At 28.9% G+C, this 17,133-nt stretch overlaps 2 protein-coding genes and 1 non-coding gene across 6 annotated transcripts in view; all 3 read left to right on the forward strand.

The window, feature by feature from the left end:
- Positions 1–12,151, forward strand: part of LOC118441069 (uncharacterized) — a 13,622-nt gene extending 1,471 nt beyond the window's left edge. The window contains exons 2-9 of the mRNA XM_035864988.2: positions 2,479–2,721; positions 8,809–9,036; positions 9,191–9,369; positions 9,502–9,799; positions 10,264–10,716; positions 10,809–11,048; positions 11,474–11,756; positions 11,905–12,151. Of these exons, the coding sequence (XP_035720881.2) occupies positions 2,479–2,721; positions 8,809–9,036; positions 9,191–9,369; positions 9,502–9,799; positions 10,264–10,716; positions 10,809–11,048; positions 11,474–11,756; positions 11,905–11,999 (2,019 nt within the window). The 3' untranslated portion in view covers positions 12,000–12,151. The remainder of the gene's footprint in view (positions 1–2,478; positions 2,722–8,808; positions 9,037–9,190; positions 9,370–9,501; positions 9,800–10,263; positions 10,717–10,808; positions 11,049–11,473; positions 11,757–11,904) is intronic.
- TRNAL-AAG (transfer RNA leucine (anticodon AAG)) lies at positions 11,170–11,251 on the forward strand. The gene has a single exon. It is a non-coding gene; the product is annotated as a tRNA-Leu (tRNA).
- Positions 12,152–12,941: 790 nt separating the features above from the next.
- On the forward strand, positions 12,942–16,820 carry TORIP (Torsin interacting protein). Of its 4 annotated transcripts, none has more exons than XM_035865002.2 (4): positions 13,454–13,758; positions 14,568–14,642; positions 14,838–15,605; positions 15,769–16,820. In XM_035865002.2, the coding sequence occupies exons 3-4, from the start codon at positions 14,925–14,927 to the stop codon at positions 16,069–16,071; spliced, it is 984 nt and encodes a 327-aa protein (XP_035720895.1). In that variant the 5' UTR covers positions 13,454–13,758; positions 14,568–14,642; positions 14,838–14,924; the 3' UTR covers positions 16,072–16,820. The 4 variants fall into 4 exon arrangements, with proteins under 4 accessions (XP_035720897.1, XP_035720896.1, XP_035720895.1 ...); XM_035864998.2 differs by lacking the exon at positions 13,454–13,758 and adding an exon at positions 13,859–14,216; XM_035865004.2 differs by lacking the exons at positions 13,454–13,758; positions 14,568–14,642 and adding an exon at positions 12,942–13,431.
- Positions 16,821–17,133: the final 313 nt, after the last annotated feature.

Genomic DNA, 17,133 nt, shown 5'->3' on the forward strand with positions numbered 1-17,133 from the left:
ATATCTTACTTAAAAAAGTTATCGATTTGTAAAAAATTTTTCCACGTTGAATTCGAAACATTGGTATAAAAGTTACTCTTTTGTACGAATATGTCATTACGACCGGAAGCTTTTATTACCGGTAGAGGAGGGAATAAAAGAGAATATACTCGAGTCGTACCAGAAACTTCTATAGTATATAATGTCCAGATGTTCATATTTACATTTTCTGTTTGAAGTGTTTAAAAGCATGCATGACTTTCAAATGAGGAAAAAGGAATACAAGTATAAAAAAAAAAAAGGAAAGAAAAGGGAAAAGAAACAAAAAAAAAAAATATATATATATATATATATATATAATCATTCGGAGTATCTGCTTCGTGAGAAAGAAACAAAATTATTCTTTGCGAGTCATTCCATGACAAGTAGAAAAACGAGATAACATTTTAAGTCGTATATATATATATATATATATATATATATATTTATATATCCACACATACACATATATGCATAGATGATACATACAAAGTCTGGATAAAGCATAATACAAAACTCGTTTCTCAAATTTCTTGATTATAATCATACATTTGGTCTTTCTTTTACGCTTACCGAATCATGAATCATGGATCTTAAAAAAGCCGTGCGTATATATATATATATCCAATTTCGATATAATCTACACTTTATAGTGTCAATTATATTCTAGCATTAAAATTTCCGGAGACATCAATGCGCGTAAATCGTAGGAAAATGATTAGTAACATTAATGGAAGTAATATTATTCAATTTGTAATTGAGGAATAAGTATTTTGTTTGTGTGTTCATTTAAATAATGTATCGACGGATAATTATGCAAATTAGTTTGATACATAGCTTAGAGACAAAGTTTTCTTTCCAAAGTAAATATTAAAACTAATCGTTAGTAGAAATGCATATATATATATATATATATATATATATATATATACAGACTGTGCTAAACAAGTTCCTGGATGATTTTAAAAATCAATTATTCCATTATCGAGATTTTTAAAGGATTATTTTATTTTTTCTTTTCAGATGTTATACAAAACTTCTTAGATGTATAGTTTTACAATTTGAAAGAGAAAAATTAGCTCTCGATAAAAGTCTCGAAAAAGAATAATTGATTTTTTTTAAATCACTTAAGAACTTTTTCGGCTCACTCACTATAAACTGTTCATTAATATATATATTTCCGATTATAGATCAATTTTAGATGAATTATTTTATTTCATTGTCGTTTTGTTATTTTTTCTTCTTTCTTTTTTGCTTTTTTTTTTTTTTTTTTTATTATTACGATCATTATAGAGGAAAATAATGATCGAGCAAGTAGACTTTCTTCACGCTGTATAAATAAGGTATAATAACTCTTTTGATTTGTATACCTGACAACAGTACCTCTTTACTTTTATCGGACAGATCGAGTAGTATAAAGGCTGCTGCATGAGATGGCCTACTATCTCTTTGAAACCTCTCACCTTAGAATCGTCCATCCGCATCGAGGTCACTATGAATTATATGAATAAGAGTAGGTACAGTCGATGCAATGAATTTTCATGTTTTTCGTTAAAAATGATTACATATTATACGTTATCGTGATATTAATTTGCGATAAGAAAAAGTTGTATAAATATAAGAGGAAAGGGGAATATTATTTTTTCAAGTGAAAAAAGAAAAAGGCAAACGATACCGACTCGTTTTGCTTAGTTTCACTTTTCGGCGATGAAATATTTGCGGGAAGAGACTTTGAACGGGAAAAGGAAGAGGAGGGAAAGGAGGAAGAGGTGGAGGTGGAGGAGTTGATGGAGGAGGTGAAGGTGGTGGAAGAGGAGGATACCAAAGGAGAGCGCAAACGACAAAAGACCTCGACTCGGTTGGTTAGCCAGCGTGAAGTCTCACACACTCTCGCGCCTTTCCATTGTATATTCAACTCTACATACGTACACGTGTATTTTATATGCGAACACGAAGAGAAGATCTATTTGTCTCTGTGTGTGTGTATATGCATGTATTCGCGCGCGAATCCTAATTAGAGGAAGAGGAAAATAAGAGAGAGAGAGAGAGAGAGAGAGAGAGAGAGAGAGAGAGAGAGAGAGAGAGGCAATGATTATGTAAATTAATCGACTGAATGTTGTGAAAACGGAATTGACCATGGTTTATGAATAAATCTTATATATCCTTAAAGAAAAAAAAGAAAAAAAAAAGAAAAGAAAAAGAAAAAGAAAAAGATAGAAATCATTTGTTTGATCTCGAATGTTTGATTTCCTTTCGATAAACATCATCGTTCGGAAATGAAATATCATTGATATGTTCATTTCCGTTTAGGATATTTAGAAAAATGTTAAAAATATGATGAATGATTTTCTGAAGATCAATCTTTTCTTTCTTTTCTTTTTTTTTATTTTTCTTTTTTTTTGTTTTTTAAATTTCTTTTTCTGTTTTTTTCTTTTCTTTTTTATTTTTATCTATCCACAGGCATACATGAGGCCACCAATGAAGAATACGGCGGTTCAGATCGCAAGGATCGCCGCTATCACTTTGATAACGATTTCGATTATCCTTGGAAGCTTCATCCTTACTTCATCTTGGATTCAAGCTCGTATGTCTTGTACACCAGAAGCTATGGCGGCTATGCAAGCTGAAATGAAGTTTCAACAACAACAACAACAACAACAGGGCGAATTATTGAAACATCTGCAACCGGAGGCTCTCATTCAAGTAAGAAAACAAATTACTATATACCTTTTAATCTAAACGCTTTATTAGATCTTTGTTAGTAATTCGATGAAAACGGCATTATACGCCGAGAGATCAAGTTCTTTTTTTGGATATCTTTAGAAATCGCGCTTTCCTTCGATTTCTAGACCTTTCTAAAATCGAGCACCAGTCTTCTATCATAATAGATCACGCCTAGATGAAACGATTCTTAAAGACTTTCTGAACTAATCATTGCGATATTTATTTTTACGATCGAAAGTGAAAAAGAAAGAAAACATTGCTTAAGGAATGACGTTAATCCGATTAACGCTTAACTCAAATAACCGAAAGGACAAATTTACTCGAGTATATTGATATTAGCGGACGCATGATAAAAAGAATTTATCTATCTATCGGCATTTATCACAAGAAGTTATTAATATTAATTATAAATATGACGTAAATAATTTCTTTTGAAAACGTTTATTTTATATAGTTGAATAACAACATAAATACGACGTCGAACATATCGAATAAAGATAATTTTACGATTTTGAAATATTTTCAAAGATATTCTATGTCGGACAATTTCTATGTAACTTTCCAAACGACGAAAGATGAAATAGCTTCTCACGACAATGAGTAAGAAAGCAAGAAAGCAAGAAAAAAAGAAAGGATCGTGCTTGGTTATCTATGGTCACGCCCTTATTTTGTGGTATTTCATTTTACCGCAGTAAAGATAGTTTTAAAGATGCGTTGAGTAGTAAATACCAATGAACGATATTTATTGTTTTTCTTTGGTATTAAACCACAAAAGTTAATTCACAGATCGAAGATCTTGTTCGATCATAAAACAACTCTTTTGTCTGAGAGAGAGAAAAAAAAATGTTCCTCTTCTTGCTCGTTTCAACTGAAAGATTGCTAAATAAATATACACTTATCCGTTCCTTTCAATTATCACTTGGAATTGAATGATACGATACGACGACCTTCTTTTTATTTGTACAAATATAAAATGGATAGATTTAGAAAAGAAAGTACTCGTACCAATCTTTCTTCCATATTTTATATTATTATTTCTGTAATAGTAATGGTAAAACTTTGATGGTAAAATAATATGTCGAAGAGATCAGGTACGAGGATAGATTTAGAAAGTATACATTATTTATACTTACATACATATGTGTATATACGATCTAACGAGAAGAGTTACATTCTTGAATACAAGAGCCACACGGAATGCAATTCTCTTTGATCGCGTCGCACGTTGTAATCCTTTTACGAGCATACACAACGACATGGAACATTCTCGAAACTCCGAAAGCGTAGTTTAACTGCGCATTTAACCAAGTTCGATATAGAGAAGAAGTGTATATATATGTGTATGTGCGTATATATATATATATATATGTTTTTAGAAAGTACGCTCTCTGTGTGTTTGAACCAAGAAGATCGCGAAGCGTCGAATTCTCAGAAAGATCGAGAAATTAAATCGTCTGTAAAGATCGTTCAACGCGAGAGCTCATATAAAAATTTTTTCCTCATTAGCATGACCTTTTTATTTTCAAATGATCGACATTTAAAAGGAAAAAGATCTATTTCAAATGTATTTTCTATCGATAGATTTTAGAGTTTCTTTTTTTTCCTATATTCATTTATTTTTTCTTCGTTTCGTCTCTTCGTTTTGTTTGGTCCTTTTTTTTTCTTTTTTTTTTTCTTTTTTTTTTTTAATCTTATTGATCAACTCGTGGCAAACTTTCAAAGGGAAGTGGTCGGCGTCGCGAAGGCAAAGTAGGTAATAGACAGAGAAGAAAACTGAAAGAAACTGCGCAAAGCGGTGCCAGGAGCTGCGTTCAAGGAGAACCGCAATGAGAAATTACGTAATTCGTCTTGCGCTCTTCTCAACGCAAAGAACGGACTCCTGATCTCCGCGAGCATGAGAGAATTTATTTTCCTTCTTCTTTTTCTTTTTTATTTTTTTTTTTTTTTTTTTTTTTTACAAATCGACGCGTTAGCTTACTTCTTTTCTATAGTACGATTAAACTACTTTGCAACTCGAAACCGCATACTCGTAAATGAGATTCCCGTTGTAAAAGATCTATGAGAAAGGTATAGGGAAAGTTTGTACACATATAAGATCAAATTAACCAACCTATGTATTATGGACAATTTTATTTAATTATAATGTGAAAAAAAGAAAAAAGAAAAAAAAAGAAAAGAAAAAGAAAGTTTGAAAAAAGAAAATATGTTTCTTTGAAAATAAACAAAATTATAAAATTTACAGATAAAGACGCGCATTATCTCAATAATCGTTACAATATATATATATATATATATATATATATATATATATATATATATATTTATATGGAAGAGTTTTGAGTAGCTTCTCGGAAATTGACTTAACAAATTCTATTATTTGACGTGATCTTTAGAAAATAAGATATATATATATACATATATATATGTTTTCAAGAGTATAATCTCCAAGACATTATCACGGTCTGTCGCGACTAATAATAGAAATCAGAATTAATCGTTAGAACGCTACTTTATGTCCCACGCTAGCGATAAAATAACGACGATGAAAAAGAAAAAGGAAAAGGAAAAAAAGAAGAATAAGGAAAGAAAAGAAAAGAAGTCGTTTCATTTGCGTGTTCACGGAAGTGAACGGTTGGTATGCACATTGAAGCGAGAAGCGATTTTCTCTTTTGGCTAATAATCAATTTCTCTTTGCTCGTTTATTCTCGTCTATAAAGAAAAATGATATCGCTCTTAGGATATTTATCAATCGATCGGTCTCTATTTGAATACTATTTAATTTTTTTTTTTTTTAATAAATTCATTATCTATATCTTTTTATATCCTCCAACTAAGGTCATGAGATCAAGCGTAGAATTTCAATGATGAATTAAAGACTTAACGATTAGTCGTGATGTCATTCTATTTGTAAAATCTGGAAAAAATGTCTCGATCGAATTTCGTTTTCTTACACATAAACAAACACACTTATAAATGTATATATTATACATATATATATATATATATATATATATATATATGTATGTATATATATGGATTCATTACCGTTATGCACGATTGACAGATCTTTCGCATTCACGTCGCATAAGTTGATCTTACTTTCTATCGACGACTTTAAAAAAAAAAAAAAAAAAAACCGGAAATGATATATCGTAGAAACTTGAAGTATATTGTGGACGTAGTTACTTGTAATAAAATGATCGAAACAAAATTAACTAAACGAGTTTTCACTCGTATAGTTTTTACTATCCGAGTACGGATACTAATCCGATACGAGATTTTTTTTTCTCTTTCGGAATTACTTCCGAATTTCCTTTTGCCACATTTGCACACAACCAGTTTTGTAAGAAAGAGAGAGAGAGAGAGAGAGAGAAAATAACAATGTCTTCTTGTTTTTTTGTATATTATTCATAAAACTCTTACGTTTTCTTCTTACGTTTTAAAGAAAAAAAACAAAAAAACAAAAGAAAAAGAAAAAGAATAATAAAAAAGAAAAATAATAACTCAATTATTTACTAATTACTGAATTGATATAGGTTTATCATCGAGATATAATACGCATCTGAATTGGATAAAATGTTAAATAGGAATGATATACGTTGTAAGATCAAACATCAGATATATTCGCGTATCGCATATACGAAACAAAAGATTTCTTCCGTGGTGAGATATTAAAAACAAGATATGCCGTTGGTCACCTTGACATTAATTATAACAACGTAATCATTATTATCAGCATCATTATCATCATTATTCCGTTTCTCGATATCCTTTAAGAAAGGAACGTTTTTACGATTGTCTAGAATACGCTTAGAAAACATTACAATTTCTCTTCTTGCTTTTTTTTTTAAAGATGTTTTTATATATATATATATATTTGATATACCTTTTTGAAAGTTTGTTACGTCGACGAATAAAAACAAATAAGATGATGATTTGTCGAATTAATATTACGTTCTTGACATTAATACGGCACCGAGTGAAAGAAACATATAAGTAATCGTTTCGCTAGTTAAATTCCAAAGGTTATATCGTTAAGATTTTGAAACTATCAACGGCAATATGATCAAGTCTTAAGGAGGCTGCGCTGTATTTTTCACGACACTCCGTGGAAAGGTACGTACCACAACGGAAAGTGGGTTGCCCGTTGCACGCACCAGCAGCAAGGTGAACGTTCTCTGAAAAGATTTTCTCTCCGTAAACTAACTGTATTGTTACCCCGTTCGCTTAAGACGTTGTTACAGACGTTCACAGAATGTGTATACGAACAACCAGAAGAAAGCGCCAATAGAAACAAAGAGAGAGAGAGGGAGAGAGAGAGAGAGAAAGAGAGAGAGAGAGAGAGAGATTCTCTTCGGATATTATCTGAGAATAATGAGATCGTGTACTTAGATCTATATCTAATTTTTCACGAAAAGAAAAAGAAAAGAAAAGAAAAGAAAAGAAAAGAAAAGAAAAGAAAAGAGAAGAGAATAAAATGAAATAAAATAAAATAAAATAAAATGAATTAGATTTTGATGAGGCTTCTTGATCTAGGATGAACACTCACCTTTCGAAATTGCCGAAGCGAATAGCAAATTTTCCAAAGAAAGTCTTTGGCGAGGGAGCATCTCTCTTTTACTTCTCGCCAGAATGCACTGGGATACTACAATTTTGTTGTGCACGACACACGCACTCTCTCTCTCTCTCTCTCTCTCTCTCTCTCTCTCTCTTTCTCTCTTTCTCTCTTCGCTCTAACTGCATAAATGCCTATATATATGTATGTATGTATATACGTATATGTACGTATATATATATATATATATTTAAAGACCTCTTTTCTACAGAAACACCATTTACTCTATGCACATACGATCGTATTTTATCGAGTTTCATACACTGCATCCTGTCCTACCTTGATGATTATACAGCTTGTCACTCGTGCATCGTGAAATCCTTTCTACGTCCTGAGTAATTTCTCAAGTGGAAAGTGCTTAGATAATTACTTATTCTTGTCGTCATAGAAATCATCGTTAAATTAATGCAATGATAATTTTTTTGTAAGATGATATTAAAAAAAAAAAAAATAATAATAAATAAATAAATAAATAAATAAATAAAAAACAAGTAAAAAAAAGAAAGAAAGAAAGAAAAGAAAAAAAAAAAAGATAATAATGTTTTATTCCTCAGGATAAGGATTTAGGATCGATACGAGATATGAGATCTTTAGGATATATGATTTCGTATGAGAAATGTTTTCTTTATTTCTCTTCTTTGTAGTCCTCTTGAAATTATTCGTTTTCGTCATCGTTACGCGTTTTCGTCATGTTCGAATGTGTCATTTGTAATAGGTCAACGACAATCGTGTTTCACAAAAACCCCGATGCAACTTATGTATGTATGTATGTATGTATGCACGTACGCGCGCTTCCTGAACGTAAAACTATAATTTCGGCGTACACGATTGCAAGACATAGAGATTGGGGACAACTATACATTTTCTGAGCGAACGTTACAAAATCTTTTGAAATACTTGCACGATCCCAAAAGTGGGATATATATATATATATATATATATATATTGTAAAATATGCCGAAACAAAAAGATAAATGAATAAAATCGATTAACCTTTCTTCTCGAGGATGTTTGAAGAGAATATTAAGAAACGGTTAGAAAAGAAAAATCTAGATACTATTTAATACTTCGAAAGTTGTACTATAGTCATAGCGGCAATTATCCGTTCATTGGTGCAACTCTTCTTCCTGGTCGCGATGGATCAGGTTGCGGGAGAAAGTGAATTGGCTTTGGTTTATCGCACTATGACCTCGAGGAATGGTAGAAATCGAATATGAGCTATACGATGAGTTTTATGAAAATAAACTATTTGTCGACGCGTGACCAATCGTTAATAATAATTTCGTAAAATTATTTATATTCGGTTATAACTGTATGATAAAATAAAAAATAAAAAACAAGAATAAGAGATTACGTTATCAATCTAATCAGAAATGTAAAACTTCCTTTTTCTTCGTTCTCTTCTTCTTCTTCTTTTTTTTTCTAATTAACTTTACGTATGATTGTAATAGGATCCCATTGAAGCAAAGGAAAGTTTACAAAGTCTTGCAGAAACGACTAAGAAGGAAAATGAAGTAAATACTAAAGATATGAAGGTTCAAAAAGAAGAGGATAATGCTTCGAAATCCGACAATGAAAGTGGCGATCGCGATGAGGACGACGACGATTACGACGACGATCAGTTTCCCCCTGTGCATATTAAACTTCCTCTTCAGCTCGATTTGGATGATATCGCTGGAGTAAGTTGAACGTTGAATTTAAAGCTGATATTATCTATTGAAAATATTTATGTATATCCGTAACAAAAAAAGAAAAAAAAAAAAAAGAAAAGAAAAGAAAAAGCTGGAACCACAGTATTTAACTTTTCCTTCTGCGTAATTTTTATTTCATCAGGCACTGATGCAACAAGCACGAAGTAGAGTTTCCTGTGTAGTTGAAAGACGAAGAGCCGATGAAGTAATGGACGGAACTAACGACAACGGACTGGATAACAGTACCGATCCTCAACGCTTCCAAAGATTAAGCGGTGAACGCGTTGCTATCCTTTGTGAATCAGGCAATCCTAATCAGGAGTAAGCACAGTTTAAAGAATTAAATTAAAAGAATGTTATTAAAAAAAAAAAAAAAAAAAAAAAAAAACATTCAATTATTACAATATATGAGATGTGACAATTGAAATGTAAAATAATATCATTGTTTTACAGGCAACAGGAGCAAGAAATGCTTACTCCGATCATTGTTCCATTAGGAACTGTACAAATTCCCCTTCAATCGCAAGAACCTAATCCGAATTATCATCAGTATCAAATTCATACACAATATCAAGTTCCTGATATGCAACAATTGCCGTTAAGCGATCCACGAGGCTTAAATCATATACCACCTAATGTCCTTCCTGCTGAACTACGTAATCTTCCTCAACTAACAATGGAAATGAGACCACCGCGAATGGGCCCGCAAGCTCCAATGATGGGACCTCAAACTGGTGCAACAGGACCACAGGTTAATATTTAATTTTATTCGAGAAAATTATGTTTATTGATTTTTTTAAGATATTTAATATTATTATTATTATTATTATTATTATTATTATTATTATTATTATTATTATTATTATTATTATTATTGTTATTATTGTTATTATTATTATTATTATTGTTATTATTAATAATATTATTATTATTATTATTATTATTATTATTATTATTATTATTATTATTATTATTATTATTATTATTATTATTATTATTATTATTATTATTATTATTATTATTATTATTATTATTATTATTATTATTATTATTATTATTATTATTATTGTTATTCTTATTATTATTATTATTATTATTATTATTATTATTATTATTATTATTATTATTATTATTATTATTATTATTATGTACGAGAACTTTCATTGTCTCGTAAACAAATGATTTTTTCTTTATTTATTTCGTTTAATACATTAGATTGAAATGCGTCAAATTCCAATCGAATTACGTCATTTCCCAATGGACCCATCAAGGAATATGAGACCACCGATGCCACAAGAACAACGTCAAGAACCACACCAAATACCGATTATGTATCAACAACCTGATCAAAATCTTGAAATGTATGGTCAAGAACAGCAGGGTGCAGCTATGATGCCACCACCACCACCACCACCACCATCGCATACTGAACAACAAATTCCTGAACAAAGAGTATTGCCCCAAATTATCGTACCACAAACTGAACAAAGAATGCCCATGCAACCGCAAGTCGTTCCAGAAAGACCTCATTCGCCTTTCCAGGGAATACCTATAGAAATTAGAAGGATTATTCAACAAGTACCCTTAGAAATAAAGAACATAATCCAACATATTACGGGAGAAGCTCGACCAGTACCGATACAAGTTTCCGAAGGAGCACGACGAGAGGTAAATTCACTTAAAAGAATTTTTATGTTTAATAAAAAATATCACAAATACCAATTTTTTTTATCTTTTTTTTTTTTTCTTTTTTTTTTTAGAATACACAAGAATTCAAACCATTCCCTGAAACAACACGACCTATTATACCTATGGGATCATTCCCACTTCCCGTCGAAGTAAGAAATCTTTTGGAACATGGAAATATTGAAGGACGACGACGAGAGGATGCCTCTAATGAGCAACAAGAAGCTAAACCCTTCCCAGGTCCAGAGGACGAGGGTGAAGAAGTTGAGAAGAACTTTCCTGTACCTGCTGAAATTCGTAATATAATACATCAAGTACGTTGGATTTAATTATCTAGAGATAAAAATTATTAAAATGAAAATATGTAGAATACATAATAATAAAAAAAAAAGAATAAAAATAAATCAAATGAGATGGAATAACACGCTATCGTCAGGTAGCGTGGCCGAGCGGTCTAAGGCGCTGGTTTAAGGCACCAGTCTCTTCGGAGGCGTGGGTTCGAATCCCACCGCTGCCATTTTTTCTTCTTTTTATTTTGTTTTTTTTAATTTTCAAATAAAATTAATATTAGGTGAACCGGAAAGTAATGTCGCTTTCTTAAATCAAATTCAAACGAATAAATTTTTAACAAGTTTTTATTTTTAATCATATATCGACATGTGCAGAAACGACATTATTTTCCGGTCCACCTAATATAAAATAAATAGGATACTCTTTATCATAATAAAAATTTATCTAGGTTGTAGAGGGACGTGCATTCCCTGTACCAAGGTTCACTTTACCTTTGAGACCTGTAGAATCATTGGAAGTACCAGTCGAAGCTCGTGCTGAAGTTAGTGATGGCAGTGAATCGGAACATCAACAGCAAGAGCAACAACCAATGCATACTGTAATTCAACAACAACAACAACAACAACAACAACAACAACAACAACAACAACAGCAGCAGCAGCAGCAACAACAACAACAATCGCAACAGCAACAACAGCAACAAGAACGAGAAGAAGAGAATCGACCACATTGTTAGTAAAGAAAAAAAAAATTAATTTTTTAATGACATATATAGCACGATAATAATAATTAATTTATAAAATTCTATACAATCTCTTATGACATTGAACTATATATATATATATATATATATATATACATCTATTATATATTTTTCAGATGTTCAACCACGTTCTGTACGCTCAATTCCTGAACCATTTGCCCATCGTCGAGAAAAACGTGTACGTCGTTGCGCTTGTGATTGTGCTTGCTAATTTTGTCAAATTTGACGAGTTTAACGCTTTTTCGGGGCTAACTTAAACATTTATCTATCTATCTATATAAATATATATATATATATATATATGTATATATATATATATATATTTATGTATATATTTACGCGTATATATTTGTTAACATTTAATGAAATTCTAATGCCCTGAAGTAATATTCTTTTTATTAAAAACATGTAGCTAACCGCGTCGTTGTTCTTTCATATCTAGAATTTCCTAGAATTGGAGGAAATTGCGGATCATACTATTAGTTGAAACGATATGTTTAGAAGAATCATACAAGAATTATAAGCGATTTAAGAGAATAAAATAGAAGTTTCAACTAGAAATAAATAAATAAATATATATATATATATATACACATATATATATTAATATATCACTAAATAGATGTATAAATCAAGATCGCGTAATGATCGTACGTAATAAAATAATCGAAACATTGACGACTCGTTAAAACATTTGCGAAAGATTGAAATTGATATTTTTCTTATATTAACACGCTCATTATTGCGGCAAATACATTAGTTGTATGTTCACATATATTTTGTCATGATTAAAAACTGAGCTCATTGAAAAGAAAAGAATACGAAGTGGAAGCAATTGATTATTATTGTTCATTAAAAGTTATTATTTGTATCACCGAATAATCCCATTCCAATAATTAACTTAATGTTGATTTATTAGTATAGGTTCATAATTGATATGGTTTCGATAAACTTTAATTAATATTAACAGCAATTATTTTAATAACTTCATTGTACCCAATTATTTTCCCCAATCAAAAAGATGAAATAAACATCGACAATTTTTCTATACAAATCGATTCATTGTCTTATATTATATATACGTCACTTAAGAGTTTATACTTTTAAGAAAATTTCTTTACAAATTTAAAGACAGAAATAATTTATTTATTTAAATCTAATGCCATTTACAACCATGGAGTGCATCTGGTTTCCATTATAATGATTTCCATTAACAAAATATCCAAATGTAATATTTGTTTTCTTGTTGTTTTTACTCGATTGTAGATTACGCGTAAGAATATAACCTACACAATTTTATATGCTGATACAATAGGCGCATAGTGGAAACAATGTTTTCGTATTGTTCTTGTAAGTCATGTTTTTTCCATATTTGTCTCTGAAGTCATATACGCTATACGCGAATGGTATTAAATAGCTTTACGAAAAAGAAAATATATAGAGTACGCATGTTAAGGTAAATTACCGATCGAGTTTGGTATAAGAAAGAAAAAATTATATTTACCGACCGAGTCAATGGAAAGTAAGAAAAACATTTACATTATTATTTTACTGCTTATCTCTCTGTCTGTTAAAGAAAAAGTTCGTGATGTATAAACAATCTGTTATAATATAATTATATTTTATATTTAATAAATAATAATGTAAGTATGATTTTTGTTTTTTAACAAAAGAAATACAAAATATTTATTCACATTACAAATTTTTTATTTTTACGAACAACTGTATCTCGTTAGTTAATTTCAATATGTTGATACCAATATTATTGATACTAAACCATTGACCTATCTTGACTAATTTAGTTAATTTCGAGACCTTGAGAACAGTTGATACAACGTAGTGTATTACAATATTGTGATCAACCAAAAATGGTGGTGAAAGTAGTATAAAATATTTTATTTATATACAAGGATTAACATATAACCTATATATGAAGTTTATATTAGTAACTAATACTGATAATAAATAAGGTAATTGGTTCAAATAACTAGTAATGAAAAGATATGCATGTCGAAGTCAAAGATTGAATCCAACTATTTTATATGTTATTTTGTATACATATATATTTTTTATTATTATTAAAAACAAAGAAAAAAAAAGCGAAACATTATCTAAACCTTATCATTATTATGTTTACGTTTTGTAAATTAAAAATGTAATCAATATGTTGCAAAGTATAAATAGTGAGGTTAGAATATTTGCTGAAATTCACATTTGTTGACACTTTTCACTTTTTATACACAACCGTTAAGCAGGAATAACTTATAAATAAATAAGTTCCGTCTTCTGATCCTTAATTCTATTTCGTATACGTTAGTATTCACCGTAGACTAGTGTCTGTGTATGTTGATTGTTACTTTTATTATTGAGTTATATATTCATTTATTATTAATTTTCTTATTATTTTCGCTAAGTTATGAGTCTCAATGTGCGTATTAATTACCTTTTATCTTATTTTTAATTTTACAATTAAATCATTTAAACATGTTATGCTGAAAGGAATACATATATATAATTGGTCGTACAATAAAATCAAAATAAAACAAAATTAATTTCTTTGTTATTGTAAATTAAAACAAAATAATAAATATATACATAAACTAGAAATTTTGTTATATTTATTAATTTTTCTTTTTTCTCTCAGAGGATTTAGATTACTATAAAGTGAAATGATTATAAGGGCAATTTGTATTAATTCTTTTTATATTATTAATTTAATTGTTTAATTAAATTTATTAATTTCATTGAAATTAAGTCGCATTATATGTTTCAATTACAGATTAAGGAAGAATATCATAAATTGATTATACCAAGGTGTCGTCCTCCTATAAGAAACATCAAGAAATTTAATAATGTAATAATAATATATCTCTATGAATCCAGATTGTTTTGTACATAATTTATTAATTTCATTGAAATTAAGAAATTTAATAATATAGTAATAATAATATTATAGTAATAGTAACACTGAATTTGTAAATTTAGATTCCTTTGTATATAATTTATTAATTTCATTGAAATTAAGTAGCATTATATATTTCAATTACAGAATAAGGAAAGACATCTTAAACGAATTATACCAAAGTGTCGTCCACCTATAAGAATTATTGACAATTCAAATAAGAGTAATAACAATATGCCTAAGGATTCAAGTTCTTTTGTACATAAACAAGATATTAAAATGAATTCAAAAGATTTCGTCAATAACACATATGATGATGATACTGATAATGAGAATTCTGATAACGACAGTTTATTAGATGAATCCTTAAAAGTAAATCACTCAGTAAAAAGTAATTCTTCATTGGGAGATAAACATAATGTTAGTTCACAAATATTTAAACCAGATACTCCTGTTAAAACGAAGAAAGTTAATGAAGAAGATAAGAAAAATAGTAACTTATATTATTATATATTTATACTATTATTTGTTGTTATTGGATACATATGTTTGCCTATATCACAAAGTTATAATAATAAATCGATGGAATATGATAAACAAGAAAAAATGATACATGAATTACATAAATCAATAACAGATGCCAAATTAAAATTTAAAAGTCAAAAATTTAGTATGTGGAATGCATTCTCATCTCAGTTAGAAGAAATTATTAATGGATCGACGAAAGTTTCTATCGTTATTTTACTTGGAAGTGAAGGAAATACAATCAAATGTTTAGCGCATATGTTTGGGGACATAAGTAGCAAGACTTTAGGTGGTGATAATTATTTAACATTGAATGCGAAAAATATTGGAGATGATCAAGGAAAAATCATTAATAAATTAAAAACAGAGATTCTGATTAGAAGAGCTGTGGTAAGTTTAGAAATGTTTGAACTAAAGTTATACACATTTCAATTTGAATAAGCATATCTATATATTCATTGATTACTGGAGTATTATTATATCACTGTATTATACAATTGCTTGAATAATTCATATAAAAGACTTAAGATTAATTAATTTATATATTTTTCAGATTATAGAAGATTTGCTTGATATAAATCCTGAAGCCATTAAAACATTGCATAGTTTGTGTGATAAAGAAAACCCTTTAATTTCAAAGACCATGTATATAATTACTATTATATCAAATGGTTACGAAGAATTAAACGAAGATAAGTTTGTAGAAGAATCTCTTACTGCCAAATTTTCTAAATCTATTGATTTGGATATTTTAAATCCTCTTATTACTCGAATCATGGATGGTCCGATAATATCAATTTTACCAGAGCCAAATATGAAAGGGGAAAAAAATATTGATGAATGTTTACTTCTTTAATTTTTCTAATCTTTTTTTTTTTCATGGAATATATAATTATATTATACATGAAATATTTATTATTTGTATAAAAATGCAAACTATCTGTTTGAAAGTGTTTCATAAAGGTATGGTAGAACTATAGGCACATCATTTTATATTAAATATTAAAAACAAGAATAAAAAATGTATAATATGGATTGAAAAAAGCTGTAGAAATCCTTATTATTATGCAAATTTATTTTGTTATGCCAAACAATGATACAGAACGATATTTGTAACTGAACTATCTAAAGCATAATTCAAGATAATTTCTACAAACTTATAAAAAATATAACAATGAGATAGATGCCTCTGATATAACACTAGATTTTGCCTATAACGGCCAAGATTATTTGAGTTTAAAGTATAGTAAAATGGATTACTTCATGCATGTGACACTCCACATTTTCGTTATTATCATTATAGCGTAATAGTCGGCAGTCGGCGTTATAAGTATCGTCAGAAATCGTACGTTTATGGGCGTCATTGCCAATTTACAATATCATCGATTACTTACAATTATTTTCAATTATTGCACATACAAAAAATTTAATTAATAATTATTATTATTGCGATCATATTGCACGAATTTTGGAAAAATATTGATTTGTAAACATATTGTATACAATTTGTTTATAAATCGAATTAATGTATATATAAATATTTAACCAAAAAAAAAAATATAAACAAACTTATCTTGTTATTTAACAAGTATTATCCAATCAATATAGCTCAATAAGTATAATAAATTACACAAAAATATTAAACTTAAGAGTTATACATATATCGCAAAAAGTTTTGTTTGATCTTTACATAGAATTTTTTTTATAAAAATCAAATTACACTTATTTTAATAATCCTTTTGTTTTATTCATTTTTTGGCATTATTATAAAGTGTTCAATTAAATTTCTATATCGAAAGATGTTACATGCAGTAAAATGTTAGTAAAAAAGAGGTAAACATCTTTTGAATATACTTATGTACTACAGTGTATTATAAATTGGCAACAACTACTCATAGTTGCATACTTTGCTAAAGAA

The sequence above is a fragment of the Vespa mandarinia genome, chromosome 6 (genome assembly GCF_050613455.1).
Source record: "Vespa mandarinia isolate Hongniang chromosome 6, ASM5061345v1, whole genome shotgun sequence".
Lineage (NCBI taxonomy): Eukaryota > Metazoa > Arthropoda > Insecta > Hymenoptera > Vespidae > Vespa > Vespa mandarinia.